The sequence below is a fragment of the Leuciscus leuciscus genome (genome assembly GCF_965113295.1).
Source record: "Leuciscus leuciscus genome assembly, chromosome: 2".
Classification (NCBI taxonomy): Eukaryota; Metazoa; Chordata; class Actinopteri; order Cypriniformes; family Leuciscidae; genus Leuciscus; species Leuciscus leuciscus.
In genome coordinates, this window is record NC_138726.1 from 56,356,113 (window position 1) to 56,373,380 (window position 17,268).

Sequence of the window (17,268 nt, forward strand, 5' to 3'; positions counted from 1 at the left end):
GTGACGTGCTGTCTTTGCGTTTGAACATTGCACATTTTAAACAGGACACTCATTAACTGAATAAATGTTAGCCAATACAAACATATTTATAGAAAACAGTTGACAATGAATAGACAGGAGTCCAATAATAGCATAACGAATCATTCTAAAAATAAAAACAAGTAGCCTAGGCTTTAAGACGAATCCGACATGGGCTGTGTTAACAGTAAAACGTCCGTCATTTAACGAATTTTAAAAACACGGATGGATAATACAAAATACTTTCTGATATTTTGACAGAAAAAAAACAAGCAAGAACAAAATTTAAACTTAGCCCGTCAATTTTTCATTTTACAATTATCTTCTCTCTCTGTGTGCGCGCGTCCGTGTTTGTGAGAGAGAGAGCTCGCGCAGCACTGATACAACGGTAGCCTACTTTTTAATCCATAAGTAACGAACGCGCTAGTTTTCATACAAAATAAATATGTAACATAATTAGGTAGGCTACTTTAGTTATTATTAATACAATAACGTAACACATGAAGGCTACGTTTCTCAACACTGAGAATGAATCAATAAACGCCTGTTTCTCCACTCGCGCTTATCAGTAATCCACAAATCACACGTGCTGTCACTTTTGAGAAAAATCTAATTCGAACGGGTATCAAATATCAAGCAATATATTCAAATATCTACGAGTCAAAAAACGATCAGTCAAAAATGTGTCATGAAGAGGAAAAAAACATAAGTCGCACTGGACTGCGTTACGGACGGGACAGTTGACGTGAGCGCTCTGAAAGCGCCACTAAGACTGCTTTAAAACTTTCACAGAGACCTCAAACAGAAAGCACAAAAAGCCTGTCTTTAAATTTAATTTCGTTTTGTATTAATTGTATCTTAATTTTGATAAATGTTTCATCAACCAATTGCCTGGATTGAATTTAATAAGAAGTAAATAGAGTAGAAAATATTTAATCAGGACACGGAGGCGAGGGCGCGTGAACCTGGAGCGCGTCTCATAAATGAACCGAAATCTACCTGCCTCACAGACCGGAGACATATATAGAAAGCTTGAAATGTCTATTTTTAAACAGAACAATTCAAAACGAAAGAAAACAGACTGTTCTCTGCTTATGTCATCTGTATGAAATGTGTATTTATCTCAGGCACATTCACTACTGCTAAGATCGAGTCAGCATCGTCAACTTCATCTTCAACTTCACACGTCAAATATCGGCCTGTTCACATCGGCCATATATCTCAGTTTGCCTCAGGGGATCCAACTAGGAAACAAAAGAAATCAATTCAACTTTGGCAATTCAACTTTTACTGCCGATGAACGGGCGTATATATGTGACAGTAGGGTGTAGGTGTAGTGCACTGTCTGTTTGACTGGTACTACAGGTCTTCATAAAGATCCTGCGTAGTCCTTACAGAAATATTCAATATATAATCAGTAACCAGCAGTTCTTCTCTCCATTTATCGTGTTCACTGCTTGAATCGTTCCTTTTTCTTGTCATTTTGTATTGTTTGTTTTTGAATAAAATGTTTTTGTGGTTAACCTTCCTTTAAAAAAAAAAAAAAAAACGTCCTTCGGATGAGACGTTAAACCGAGGTCCTGACTCTCTGTGGTCATTAAAAATCCCAGGATGTCCTTCGAAAAAGAGTAGGGGTGTAACCCCGGCATCCTGGCCAAATTTGCCCCTTGGCCTCTGTCCATCATGGCCTCCTAATCACCCCCATATACTGATTGGCTTCATCACTCTGTCTCCTCTCCACCAGTAAGCTGGTGTGTGGTGGGCGTTCTGGCGCAATATGGCTGCCGTCGCATCATCCAAGTGGATGCTGCACATTGGTGGTGGTTGAGGAGATTCCCCCATCTATGTAAAGCGCTTTGAGGTCTCAGACAAAGCGCTATATAAATGTAACGAATTATTAATTATTATTTTGACATCGGAACGATACCGATGTGTAAAAAAATGACCATATCGGCCGATATTATATCGGCGGCCGATATATCGTGCACCACTATTTATTATGCAAGTTATTCATTTCACATTGCTTATATAGCTCTAGAATATAACTGCTTAATTTCCCGCAGTACTTTGATATTTTGAAATATCTTAAGTCATTATGCAAAAAATATTTTGACAGGATTATGTAGACTCCCACGGACATCAGGAATCAGTATATGATTCCCAACAATGGTGGCAAAATCAACAACATATTCAGATTAACAGATCAGTTCTGAATGTAACAAAACAATATACTAAAGTCACTAAAGTTTCTTATTTATTGCCACCATTGTTGAGATTCATACATTTCTTGTCTCTTAGTGTCTAAAAGACAGCTCAAAACATTATGTATAATTAATTAATATCTGATTGTTATACCTTTGATGCCATGATCTCACAAAGCTGTTGTAAATAATGTGAAAATAACAGCTATTATACTAAGAGAATAGACACTGGATGTGCTAAATGAATTGGCCACTACATAAGATAGTGGAGGGCAGATCGAGGCTTCGTGAAACACAGAAACAGTTGAAATCCAGATCCTGTCTCCACAGTGACCCCTAGTGGTCAGAATAGTGTAACTGCAACAAAAACCCAGGCCAAACATGCATAAAACGTACTCGGTTACTAACGTAACTTCGGTTCTCTCTAGAAGAGGGAACGAGTACTGCGTAAGATATCTTACGCTAGGGGAAAATCCTTTTTCCGCAAGATATTGAAGCCAAAAATTATCCTTAATTTTGTAATAATGCAAAACGCGTTGCGGCAGCATGCAGACATAGGCGAGGCAGCTCGCGCGCCTATTGGCTGCTCTGCGGCAACTGCAGCAGCCTATCGAGCGAGGCCTGGCGTGACGCCAGACCCAATCAGGGCACTTCGCGCCCGCTGCGTCACGTCCCGCCGAAATGGGCGTGGTCTAGGCCTATAAATACCGCTCGCAGGCAGCTATTATCTGGTTTTTCATCATCGAAGCAACCAGAGCGTGTGCATGCACGGCAAGATACGCAGTACTCGTTCCCTCTTCTAGAGAGAACCGAGGTTACGTTAGTAACCGAGTACGTTCTCTTACGAGAGGTCTCTCGTACTGCGTAAGATATCTTACGCTAGGGGACCCAATGCAAAACGCCGTGCATGCTGAGATCTGACACCAAAGACCCAAGGGCGAAAGCCCGGGGTACATATAGTGCACAATCACTCAGGGAACTCACAGGGAGTCCGGGAAGAGGGAGGGGCGAAGCCGCACTCTTCCACATATGGCAGCGTCGCTGAGACGCGAATTTCATACAGACAGGGCGGGGTACGGCCTGAACTGATGGGGGAATGTGGGTCTTACACAGTCTGCCCAGGCACAGCTCGTGCTGCTACTTTTTACTGTCGAACATTGAGCTGTGCTCAGTAGACGCAGCATTCTGAGCTGATAGCATCAGGTCAGATAATACTGGTAAACTTAGACCGACAGCAGCCTGGCCTGCAGGGCGGGAACCTCTAGGTTATAAAACCTTATAAATGTAGACGGGGAGGCCCAGCCTGCCGCCATACAAATATCTTGCAAGGCAATCCCACTTGACCAGGCCCAAGAAGAGGCCATGCCTCTCGTGGAGTGCGCTCTGACACCCAACGGGCACTGCATGCCCTTGGAGGCGTATGCCAGCGCTATAGCATCAACTATCCATCTGGATAGGCTCTGTTTCGACGCGGCTAGTCCCTTAGAACGTCCGCTAAATGAAACAAAGAGCTGCTCCGTCTGTCTGAAAACACACGAGCGAGACACATAAGCTCGTAATGCCCTGACTGGGCAAAGGAGGCTCGCGTCTCTTTCCTCATCAGGGACCGGTAGGGCTGACAGGGAGATAACCTGCGCCCTAAACGGTGTGATGAGGGATTTTGGAACATAACCGTGCTTAGGTTTGAGTATAACTTTTGAGTTATTAGGCCCAAACTCCATGCACGCCGCGCTCACAGAGAGCGCGTGTAGATCCCCTATGCGCTTCACTGAAGCGAGAGCCAGCAAAAACACCGTCTTGCAAGACAGGTGTTTCGAATAAATTGACTGTAAAGGCTCAATTGGCGCACCTTTCATGGCTTCCAGAACCGTAGAAAGGTCCCATACAGGGACTGAGGGAGGTCTGGGAGGATTCAGTCTCTTAGCCCCTCTAAGGAAGCGGATGACTAAATCGTTCCTTCCTATTGACTGACCAAGCGTTGTTCCTGAGAACGCTGCTATAGCCGCCACATAAACTTTGAGCGTGGAGGGGGCCCCGCCCTCATCCAACAGCTCTTGTAGGAAGGAAAACACCTCCGTCACACCACAGTCTGTGGGTGACACACCACGGGCTGTGCACCAGCCCGAAAACACTGACCATTTCGAGGAGTAGAGCCGTCTCGTAGACGGAGCTCTAGCCTGCGTGATCGTGTTTAATACTCCTTTAGGGAGTCCAACATGTACCCGTTGATGGCCCAGACATGAAGGGACCATAGTTCCGGGTGAGGATGCCGGATCGAGCCGTGGGCCTGTGAGAGGAGGTCTCTCCTCACTGGTACTGGCCACGGGGCAGTACTTGCTAACTGCATCACGACTGGGAACCAAGGTTGGTTTTTCCAGAACGGTGCCACCAGCAATACTGAGCATCCTTCTTCCCTGATCCGTTCTATCACCTGAGGCAGGAGAGAGACGGGGGGAAAAGCATAGAGCGGGCGGCGGGGCCACACATGGGCCAGCGCATTCCTGCTCTTGGAGAAAAATTCCGGACAGTGAGCGTTTTCTTGAGACGCAAACAGGTCTACTTCCGCTCTGCCGAATTTCTTCCACAGCAGTTGGACTGTCTGTGGGTGTAGAGACCACTCGCCTGCCGGAACATCGTTCCTGGACAGTCTGTCCGGTCCTATATTCAGGAGCCCTGGCACGTGCGCTGCTCTGAGCGAGCGCAGGTTGCACTGAGCCCATACCAGGAGGCGTTCTGCCAGCCTGTACAGGTTCTTGGACCTGAGGCCGCCCTGGCGATTTATGTAGGACACCACAGACATGTTGTCCGAACGGACCAAGACGTGGCGTCCTTTTATTTGGGGACAAAAACGCGTCAGCGCGTTGTCTACTGCCAGCATTTCGAGGCAGTTTATGTGCAGGAGCTTTTCCGTTCCGACCACTGGCCGAAGAACGGTCTGCCCTCGAGCAGCGCTCCCCATCCCGAGGTGGACGCGTCCGTGGACACCACTTTCACCCTCGAGGAAGTCCCCAGGCTTACACCTGATTGGTACCAGTCGTTCGCTCTCCAAGGTTTCAGAGCTGTGACGCACTTCTGATTGACCCTGAGGCGAAGCGAACCGGATGCCCACGCTCTGCGTGGGACTCGCGCTTTCAGCCAAAACTGCAGCGGGCGCATGCGGAGCAGGCCCAGCTGGAGCACTGATGATGCTGAGGCCATGAGACCTAGCATCTTCTGAAATTTCTTGAGCGGGACAGACGCGCCGCAGCGAAACGAGTTCGCTGTGCGTTGAATGTCTACCGCGCGCTGTGGTGATAGTCGCGCTATCATGGACAGCGAGTCCAATTCTGTGCCCAGGAAAGATATCTTCTGACTGGGTGACAGAGAGCTCTTCGCCCAATTGACACTGAGACCCAAATCCTCGAGGTGATCGAGTAAAATGGTCGTGTGTTCTATGAGCACTGCGCGAGATTGCGCTAGAATCAGCCAATCGTCCAAATAGTTCAGTACTCGCATGCCTCTCATTCTGAGGGGTGCGAGCGCCGCATCCATGCACTTCGTAAATGTACGGGGTGCCAGGGACAAACCGAACGGCAGGACTGTGTACTGATATGCCTGGCCCTCGAAGGCGAATCTCAAATATCGCCTGTGACGTGACGCTATCTGTATTTGAAAATACGCGTCTTTCAGATCTATTGACACAAACCAATCTCCTTGGCGAATCTGCACAAGGATTTGTCTGGTCGTGAGCATCCTGAATTGTCGCTTCACAAGCACTTTGTTCAGTTGCCTTAGATCTAGTATGGGTCTGAGACCCCCGTCTTTTTTCGGTACCAGGAAGTATCTGCTGTATAGCCCTCCTTCGCTCTGAACTTGAGAGAGAGGCTCTATGGCCCCTTTGCTCAATAGTTTCGCCACTTCGGCTCGAAGTAAATGTGCTACTGTTTTTACCGTGGTCTCGACGCGCGCCACATATCGGCGAGGGCGTCGGCGAAACTGTAGCGAATAGCCTCTTTTTATAATGTTCAGCACCCACTTCGAAACCCCGGGCAGCTTTGCCCATGCGTCCGCATGAATAGCTAGGGGTTGAATACGAAGCGCGCTCCGCTCGCTCAGCGATGGAGAGGCTTCGGCGTGCTGTAACACAAGCGTCGCGCTCGTGACATTTGAGGCATGGGGCGCACTGATAACAGCGGGCAGATTGCCCGCGCTCGACTCCTCTGCGGTGGTCAACCGCGAGGGGAGGGCTGGGCGGTTCCCGTAGGAACTGTCATGTCTATGTGTGGATGTGGGCGCGGGACAGCGGGCACATTTATCACACTGAAAGCATCGTTCGCTTGAGTGAAGCGAATGCACGTTGGTTTCGTTTTTACAGAAACCGTGAGACATGCATAACGTGGTGTTAGTGGGCACATTCACCATGTTTGAAGCGCAATTGATCTGAGTCGATTCATGTGCGCGAGCCCTGTGTGACGGGCTGTGCTTGTGTGTAGAGATGGGCACTGGGCAGTGGGCATTCTTTCTACACATAAAGCACCATCGGCCGTGGCCGGGACACCAGAAAAATTCACACTTATGGGATTTATCTGGGTAGCCGTAAAAACGGCGTTTGTGTGCAGGCAAGCGTGCTGCGTCGCCGACTTGTTTACTGCAGGATACACTGGAACAGTCACATTTACTGGAACTGAACGAGCGAGAAGTTGCCATAGAAACAGAGAGCGTCAACATGCTGGCGTTTATTGCAGGCCTGCGTGCATTACAACAGGCTTGTTCACTGCAATATTGACATTTCCAGTCGCCTGAATTCCAGAGGGGAATGGGAAATGTATAGGAAAAAGGAGGTTGGTCCGTCCGCAGCGGGACCAGAAAAACTCCCTTTTTTCCTTACGCCAGTGACGCACGGAACACCATAGAAACGGTGTTTGGGTGCAGGCGAGCGGGTTGTACAACGCGCTCGTTGGCTGCAAAATACACATCTGCAGTCGCCTTTTCAGGGAACTGACAGAGCGAGCATTGACGGCATAATTTTATCTGCCGGTAGACCCGGGGATCGAACGCGGGTCTCTCGCGTGCAAAAACCTGAGAGTCTGCCACTGGGCCACAGGGGGAGACACATTGTAACTCAGTTAGCGCGAGTATTATAAGAGAGCGTCAACGTGCTGGCGTTTGTTTGCAGGCATGCGTGTATTACAACAGGCTTGCTCACTGCAATACTGACATTTCCAGTCGCCCGAACTTCAGAGGGGAATGAGAAATGTACGAGAAAGAGGAGGTCGGTCCGTCCGCGGGGGGACCAGAAACGCTCTTTTCTCCTTTCGCCAGTGACGCACGGAAACCATAGAAACGGTGTTTGGGTGCAGGCGAGCGGGTTGTGCAACGCGCTCGTTGGCTGCAAAATGCACATCTGCAGTCGCTTTTCAGGGAACTGACAGAGCGAAGCATTGGCGGCATAATTTTAACTCTCGTGAGGAAAACCAGTGATTCCGCCACTGAGCCACAGGGGGGAACACAAAGGCTTTCGGATGCACGAGCATATAAGAGCGTCACATGTTTTCTTCGGCGTTTGCTTGCAGGCGCGCTTGTATTAAAACAGGCTCGCCTGCTGCAGTATTGATATTTCCAGTCGCATGATCAGGGAACTGGGAAATGTATGAGAAATTGAAGGTCAGTCCATCCTCGGAGGGACTAAAAACACACCTTTCTCCTTTCGCCGGTGAGTGACGCATGAATGGGGCGCAGAGGCAGAGTAGCTTTTCTTATAACGTAAAGAAAAACTAACCCCGACCGTCTGCTTCCAGCCTCCCTTGTGAGCGGCGCAGTTTGCGCGGCTTGAACAGAGGGAGAGAGAAAGCTAGCCCCGTGACGTCCGCTCCTGACATCCCCTGTGAACGGCGCGGTGTGCGCGGCTCGAACAGAGGGAGAACAGGTATCGTCCCCCAAGCAGGCAAGGCAAGCGGGCGAACCGGCAAGCTTTGCGGGGGGGGGGGGGGAGGAAGTCTCGGAGAAGGATGCCAGGTGAGTCCTCAGAGTCACCATAGGCAGTAACTAGCTCGCAGTGAGGGCAGTCGCCGTCAGCGAGCGCGAGAGCTGCGTGATCAGGGAAAGGGGCGTCTTGAAAAAGACGCCCAGTGCAATGGGAGTGTGTGTCGCGGCGGCGAGCACACACACATACATAAACACAGTAGCAGAGAAAGGATATAACGCCGGATAGCGCAGCAGGAAGGCAAGGAAGGCGGCGCGGCCAGCGACTTCAGTGACTCGTCCCGCTGAAGGTGCTCTCTTTCAGACGGCGCGGCTTCTTCTCCAGCTCCAGCGATGCGTGTGCTTCGCTTGAAGGATGAAAAATCAGATAATAGCTGCCTGCGAGCGGTATTTATAGGCCTAGACCACGCCCATTTCGGCGGGACGTGACGCAGCGGGTGCGAAGTGCCCTGATTGGGTCTGGCGTCACGCCAGGCCTCGCTCGATAGGCTGCTGCAGTTGCCGCAGAGCAGCCAATAGGCGCGCGAGCTGCCTCGCCTATGTCTGCATGCTGCCGCAACGCGTTTTGCATTATTACAAAATTAAGGATAATTTTTGGCTTCAATATCTCGCGGAAAAAGGATTTTCCCCTAGCGTAAGATATCTTACGCAGTACGAGAGACCTCTCGTAAGAGAAACACCTTTTACACATCTATTGGAATTTTTGTATTTACATATATCTCATGTAATTACTAAATCAGTGTTTCAGTGAAGGAAAGACATTAGTAAAACAGCTTGTAGACAATATGCCACGTAGACATTTACCTCAGGCAAGTCCATCAGTGTCCACAGCTTGTTAGTCAGCAGATAAATTCTCTCTTTCACTAAATATATGCACTATATTATACATTCATTTTATTTTACTTAACCTGTTAGTGATGTCTTCATTATTTAATGTAGGCTATGCTTAAAATATCTGTCATGAAAATGCCAGCCACTGTAAATGATTATTTCAACAATGAATTGGAGTAATTAGATTTAGAAGTTAATGCAAAAAACTGCCTTATATGCAGTTTATATGTTTGAATACAATGTGTTATTTGAGTGTTGATTTTATATATATAAAACTGAATTTAGGCTCTGCTGTTACTCTTTAATATTATAGTAATGTGCAAGTAAGGGCTCCCGATTGTTTACAGCATTAGCAGAGATATATATATATATTTATCCTTAAGATACTTTTAATTATAACTGAATTCATTTAAAGACAGAGACATAATTTGTTTAGTAAGCCACTATTTAATAATAAAAAAATATATTAAAAAAATGTTTAGTGTTCTCCCCCCTTAACCGAACTGTGATGTCAAAACCGAGGTAAGTACCGAACCGCCAGTTTTACAATCACACCCCTAATGATGTTATATCATCACCAGTTAATATTGATGTATTTTAGGTCGTAGAATAAAATGTGAAAATGTCTTGACCTTATTTCAGCCATTTAACAACAAAACCCATTAAAAAAAGCATTGACTTCGGGATGATGAAAGTTGTGCTAAAATGCAGCTCGCTTCAGTGTTTTGGCCTGTAAGTGATGTCATACCTGCACCTCTATAGTGTCAGCTGTCCCTTTGCACCATCTGGTGGTGATTTTACAAATTATTATCACCATTGTTTTTGTAATTTTACATACATTTCTATGTTATTTAAGACAACAGAAAAATACTATATGAATAATACAGTATTTTTTCTGTATAAAAAATGAGAATGAATGTAATTTGTCATTAATGGTATAACGGGCTCCAGTAAGAGCTGTGTGTGTAAACCTCACTCTCCTGATCTGAAGAGCTGCGCTAGGCTAGCTACTGACAGTCGAGGCCGCGGTGTTAGCGCGCCGCCTCCCTCGGCGGACACTAAAAGTTACAATTGTTGTAAAAGTTACAAATGCTAGAAACCACATATAATAAAGACAAGTTTTGAAAATATTCAACCCGCAGCAAAAGTGTAAAAGTAGCTCAATTCCAAGGAGGAAAACGTGGATTTGGCAACTCTTCATGCAGCGGCGGCTCTGTGTGCTAGAAGAGACTATATCCTTGCACTGGGAATTCCTTCATATTTAAAATCTTCATATTTGTCATTTAAATTTCTGCATATTTCAACAAAGAATGTATGATTATATGATTTTATGATACAATATTAGGAGAATAAATTAGTTACGAAACATCAAACGCAGCAGAACTGCTTCGACGAGCAGAACTTTTGATTCTTTACTATTTTTTTCCACAAAATAGTTCTTTCAGATTCATGAGAAAACATTAAGAAACGTACAATTTGTCCCTGATTTAAGTCAACAGCTTGGTTCATGCAGAGTAACTGGAGTGTTAAAGGGATAGTTCACCCAAAAATCTAAATTAACCCATGATTTACTCCATCTTACTCTTCTATTTACTTAAGCCATCCTAGGTGTATATGACATTCTTCCTTCAGGCGAATACAATCAGAGTTATATTAAAAAATATCCTGGCTCTTAAGCTTTATAATGGCAGTGAATGGACACACAATCCATTTTTTGAAGTCCATAAAAGCGCATCATATCCATCATTAAAGAGCTCCACAGACTCTGACGGGTTAATAAAGGCCTTCTGAAGTGAAGAGATGCGTTCGTGTAAGAAAAATGTCCATATTTAAAACTTTGTTGACTAAAATAACTAGTTTCTGGCAGACGGCCGTACACAAGTCGACTTACACCAGAAGAGTAACACTTGACGATGTATGACGTAGATGTAGGAGTAGCGTAAGCTTTGAGTTCAAGTTCAATTGTTACTCTTCTGGTGTAAATCGATGCGTACGGCCGTCTGCCGGAAGCTAGGTCATTTTGTCGAAAAAGTTTTAAATAATTTGTGACCTTACATGCATGTACACCTGTTGTTGGAGACTCCAAAACAAAATTAGGAACCTTAAAAATAGCATAATGGGGCACTTTAGTGTGAAACGGGACACATGCAATGATTCAAAGGTTTTCTTCATGTTTTTCATGTACAGATGTTAGTACAGTAGACTACAGGTTTATACCAATATTTTGTTTGTTTGTTTGTTTTTTGTCAAAAACACAAACTAGGTCTTTAATATCATGATGTTTTTCACATAAGGACATTTTGAGCTCATAACACACATCATAACACACATTTTCAATGTTTACTTCTGTTTCTCAGTGAAACCTGTAGTGACGGTGAAGCCAGATCAGCGTGTGTTCAGAGGAGAGAGAGTCACTCTCACATGTGCCATACAGAGAGGAGGAGACATTCAGTGGAGATACAGATGGTTTAGAGAAGGTTCAATCATTCCAGACATGACTGAGAGAGTCTACAACATCACATCTGTGTCTGATGGTGATGAATACAGATGTGAAGCAACGAGATCAGACATCAATGCTGGTGTTACACTGACTGTATCAGGTGAGTGTTCATATTCACATCTGTTTAATGATCATTTAAAATCAGTATTTGTGGTTCAACACTTTTCTTATATTCTTCTGAATCAGCCAAGAGGACTGAAGTAATTCACCTTTAGTCATTATTCTGTCAGATGCACAACGACAAAGTGTATCTTTATAAGACAGATAATGTGTTATCAGTGATTTTGAGAGTGAAAACTGCATTTCATAACTGAAGTGACTTTATAGAGTTTATAACTCTCAGGACTCACATCAATATTTTAAAGTCACAATGAAACAGAAGTAGTGAAATAACTTTATGGCAGGGCCTTGTTTCTGTGCTTGTGTTTCTATGCCATGATTCCACTCTCATTTACTGTGTCATCAATCTACGCCTTTGTTAATGTTTTGAAGAGGTTAGCGACCCCTAGTGTGTGTGTGTGTATGTGAGAGAGACGTGTGAGTGACAGAGAGACGGAGGGAGAGCAGGGAAAGGAAATGCAGCTGAACGAATACACTGCGTATTTTAAATAGCGTTAAAAAAATTAATGATTTAACCCTAAAACTGGCAATGTGATCTGGGTGTAACATAGTTTTTGTCGTCTTTTTTGGGGCGTAAGAATGATTTTTTCATCAAATAATTTTATCATTTATCACAGCCTGGTCTGTCTTGAGTATGCTGGTCACATGATTTGTTTAAAAAAATTGTGATTAATTAGTCAGCCTGACCTAAATCCAACATGGCTGCCAGTGGTGCAGGACATTCAGATTTTGAGATAAGTAAATATATATTAAACTTACTTTTCTTTTGAAAAAATAATACTAACACTGCTAACATTAATTATGAACATTGTCTTAAGGTGCTGAAAAAGAAAATTTATAAAAATGTTGTTCATGTTGTTATTTAGCACGTTTTGAAATATATGTTACACCTGAGTCACATTGCCACTTTTGGGTATAAAAAAGGGATTAACTTTGTGTTCATTTTTGTAACAATCTTTGTATTCTGTTTTTTTTTTTTTTTTTTTACAAATTATAAAATGTACAGGTTAAACTGATACAGCCTGTCTGTCTTGAGTATGCTGGTCACATGATTTGCTTCAAGTTATCTGTGATCAATTAGTCAGCCTGACCTAAATCCAACATTTTTGACCGCAAGTTCCGATTTCAAAATGGTTTTCACAGGCTGAATCTTGAGTTTGTAAGCTTTCCAATGATATATAAATGTCAACATTATATGAGTTGAAGTATAGGATATCATTGTTTTAAACATGCAATGGCAGTTACAGTTATAGATTTGGTCCTTTTCTTATACCCTATTATCTTATTAAATACAGCTCTTTACATACTGTATTCTATCACCATTAATATATTTGCAGCATAACAAATTATACTCAAAAAAATGCTGGGTTATTTTTTTCAACCTAAACGCTGGGTTGAGACTGTTGGGTAAGAATGCTGGGTTGATTTAACCCAATTGGGTTGAAAATAGTTGTTAATCTGTAACCCAACGTTGCTGGGTTGGGAACGCAGACGTGAAAGAGAGTTTGTACGTGACTTTAAAGGGATGGTTCAGAGTAGAATCAAGGGTCCTTTGCACCATGACAGCGAACCAAACATTACTAAAGTTGGAGCTTATTTAGAGATATCAGCCGGATGGGTTAGTGCGGGTGGTAATGGCTCCAAATTTGTATCTCGTAAATTACCCCACTAATAATGCCCAGAATGGTACCAAACTTCTACAGTAGAACAAATAGGTTCTGTACTCATAAAACGAGGCATGGGAAAGTTTGTAAGTACATCAGGAGTTTATTTAAATAACACTTGCCTGACGGCTCATGTTACCGCTAACCTGGACGTTGACGTCACTTCACTGAATTGAGAAAAGCACGTAAAAGTCCTGGCAGAAAGCGATGCATAAAGATGTAGTGTACCGACAAATTATATATTTTTTCCGAAGTGTTGACAACTTGTGTTAACTAATAATTGTTAAAAACTGGTACTACCAACAAAATATTAGTGCATTCCTGGAACTGGGCGTCGTTACACTACATCCTTATGCATCGCTTTCTGCCAGGACTTTTACGTGCTTTTCTCGACTCAGTGAAGTGACGTTGGTGTTCGGGTTAGTGGTAGCATGAGCCGTCAGGCAAGTGTTATTTAAATAAACTCCTGATGTACTTACAAACTTTCCAATGCCTCGTTTTACGAGTATACACAGGTTTTTGAGCCGTTTCCGCTCTACATCCTAAACTCCTCCCATCGATGCAATCCACTTCCATTCTGGCGGGCTTGGTTTGTTTTGCTAGCTAGCTCCGTTGTGCCGACAAAGCACTGATATCGCAGTGACAAAGAGGATATAACAATTACAACATGAAGAAAAGTGGTTCGGGAACGACGTGTGCGGTAGTTGGTTGCAAACACTCGAGAAAGCACCTGAACGAGTGGTTAGATAGAGAGTGCTACGACCACAAACCAGCTACGAAGATGTCCATGCGCTCCATTGTTTAAATTTTTTTACGATTCTCTTATCGATTCCTGATAGCACTGAGTGGAAAAAGTATTCATATGCTTTTTCGGCAAAAAACTGTACTTTTTATGTAATTTATGTAATAAATGGAACCTTATTGTAAAGTGTTACCGATTAGTTATACATCGATTCAGACGTCTCGAGAGTTCAGTGTTGGAAAGATCAGTTGTTTTAACCATAGACAGCATTAATAATTAATAACAAGAATGCAGAGAAACTGGCTTCTTTTATAAACAATCTTATTGAATAATTGCCCTTTTAATTCATTTTCTTTTGAATATGTAAATGCCATTATAACATGCTCCATGTTCTTCTGTTCTTTTTTATTTTTTTATTTTCTAGGGTGTGCACTGTTAGTTCGTAGTAAGACTTTTACATTGTACCTGATTTGTTTGTATTTGCTTCGTTAATAAAAAAAACATAGACAGGTTTTAACTATTCATTAAAATGAATCGGTTCAAAGGAGTCATTAGTTCGCGAATTGTGTGATTATCCCAGCAGTTAGGACATGGATATCCCACAAGGTTTGTGTCAACACAGAAAACTACATCACTGGATAGGTTTTTACGTTTATTAAGAGTGTGATTTTTATGGCAGCTGAATGTGCAGAACGCATTTCAGAGAAGATAAGGCAACGTATTTTAGCACAATTCACACCCAGCGGTAATTCAGGGGAAAAAAATGCTCCACATGAAACTTTAGTCTTCCGACCTTTTACTATCATGTCGTTTTATTTTGATTAATATGCGCGCGGGAGAGAGAGCAAGACAGCCCTCTTGGAGACGGTGAGTCTTGTTTACACTTTCGCCTGGCTCCGAAGAGAGAGAGTGCGCGCGCGCGACCGGGTCTCTCTCTCTCTGCTCGTTCTTTCAGTTAAACATGCAAATTCATTTCCCACCCCTACCTATGATGTAGTTCGGATACCAACAATAAAAAAAGATATAGGCCTAGGCTACAATGGTCAAATAATCGCTGTGTTTACACCGGCAGACGCTGCGCAAACCACTTCCGGCGGAAATTAAGTGCATTTGTGTACAGTTATGGCGCCGCCCGTGATTTGGCGCGTTAACTTGTGTATAGAACCTATTTGTACTACTGTAGAAGTTTGGTTTTTGAGTTCATATCGAATGTCTTGTTCTGAGTGTCTCTGCGCTCCTCACTACTGCCATAGTCTACAGGCCTCGGAAGACAAATAAAGACTTTTATCAGAATTTGCAGAAATGCTGTCTATGTTGTGCTTCAAATTTGAGAGAATTTTTTATCTTGGGTGATTTTAATATCCACATAAAAAAAAAGAAGAGATTTTTTTTTTTTTTTTTTTTTTTTTTTTTTTTTTTTTTTCCAACAAATATTGTCCTTATTGTAGTGCTTTGAGTTAAACCAGCTCATGGACTGTCCTACACATAACAAAGGCCACACCATAGACCTTGTGATTTCTAATGGTTCATCTGTGTCTCAGTTGTCCACCTCTGATTTAGGGCTGTCTGATCATCTGGCTATATATATTTTTTTTATCTGGAACTGCCTGGCATAAACATTTCCTCTTCTCGCATCATTAATTATCTCAAATGGAGATCTATTGAGCCCTCTGATTTCTCTGATTTTATTCACTCTTCTTTATGTTGTTTTTCTGCATCTGCATTGGAGGACAAAGTTTCTATGCTAAATTCTGTTATCTTGACTGGCCTGGACTCATTTGCTCCTTTAAAATCACGATCTGTTTCCTTTGTATGTTCTGCTCTCTGGTATAATGATGACGTGCGTGCGATGAAGACATCTTATCATCGTAAACTCACTGTTCATCACCAGGCCTGGAAAGACAAATTACTAGAATATAAGTCTGAGATTGTATCGGCCAGGTCTGATTATTTTTCACAGTTAATTGTAAACAATCAGAGAAACCCTAGACAATAGTTTCATTACATCAACAAACTTCTCAAATATTACAGTCTCTCAAATGTCCCTGTTTCAACTCACATTTGTAATAGGTTCATTGATTTCTTCAGTTTGGAGATTGAGTGTATTCGTAAATGCATTACTACTACTCAAATACTTCAGATTTTTCTGGTATCTCTCGCTCAAATTTCTCTACACTATACGTTCATTCTCTTAGCAATGAGGTTTCACAAATGAAATGATTTCCATGAATTCCACAACACTGAATGCTTTGTTAATTGCTTTGGATTCTGGCTGTCTGGATTTTGATCCTTCTTGATCTCAGTGCCACTTTTTACACAGTAGATCACTCTTTAAATCAACCGCTTGGAAACTGTCTTTGGTGTTTCTGATACTGCAATAAACTGGTTTAAGTCATACCTTTCAGATCGAAAGCAGTTTGTTGGATGAATGCAGGTCTGAGGTTGGTGTGGACACATATATTGTACATATGTCTGATTTAGCATTGTATTACACTTTACTATCCTTAGACCATGGGAGAGGAGTCGTGAATAACTGGGAAACAACAGAACTCAATCTGTAGCTCACATGACAATGCTAATATGGCAGTGGATCCCACATAGAAAGCGGTCTTGGCCTCACGCTGGCACTGCTGGCCTCCTGTCGGCAATGGCATGAGTGGCAATGATGGCACAGCATGATCATGGCAAACATGAGGGCCAATTGTTGGTGTGAGGAGTGTGTGTCAGATCAGTCCAGTGATCTTCTGCTCCAAATCAGGATTGTGAGCTTGGGCCTATCAATTTAATGCAGTTGACTTGACTGATTTACAATTTACTTCATTTGAACTGATAACGTTCTTCTGTTATGACTTGGCATTTCAAAGATTAATGTTAAACAATACTACAGTTTAAAATATTGAACTGATTAAAATGTATGTGATCATTTAGCCACAATCATGCAATATTTCATACATTTTGTTTATCATGGGGCATAATTTTACTTATGCTGTCATTAAATTAATTGTATTTTATTCCTGGGCTGTAATCCAAATCTTCAGGATGTGATGCTTTGTGTGAGGAACTGATGAAGAGTGAGATTTAAATGTTGTATGTGAATATTTACGACAGTCTAGTGCAGTTCAACAGCTTAAAAGCAGCACAGAAGAAGCTGTTGTTTGTGCATGTGGATCCAGCTCACTGTAAAAAAAAAATGACATCCCCAAGTAAACATTTTCTAGTGACTGGTCACAT

The 17,268-nt window shown here is 43.1% G+C and overlaps 1 protein-coding gene across 1 annotated transcript in view; it reads left to right on the forward strand.

Annotated features, from left to right (window-relative positions):
- Window positions 1-17,268, forward strand: part of LOC309493192 (obscurin-like) — a 404,602-nt gene that overhangs the window by 339,254 nt on the left and 48,080 nt on the right. The window contains exon 18 of the mRNA XM_082162312.1: window positions 11,369-11,611. Coding sequence (XP_082018438.1) covers window positions 11,369-11,611 — 243 coding nt within the window. The remainder of the gene's footprint in view (window positions 1-11,368; window positions 11,612-17,268) is intronic.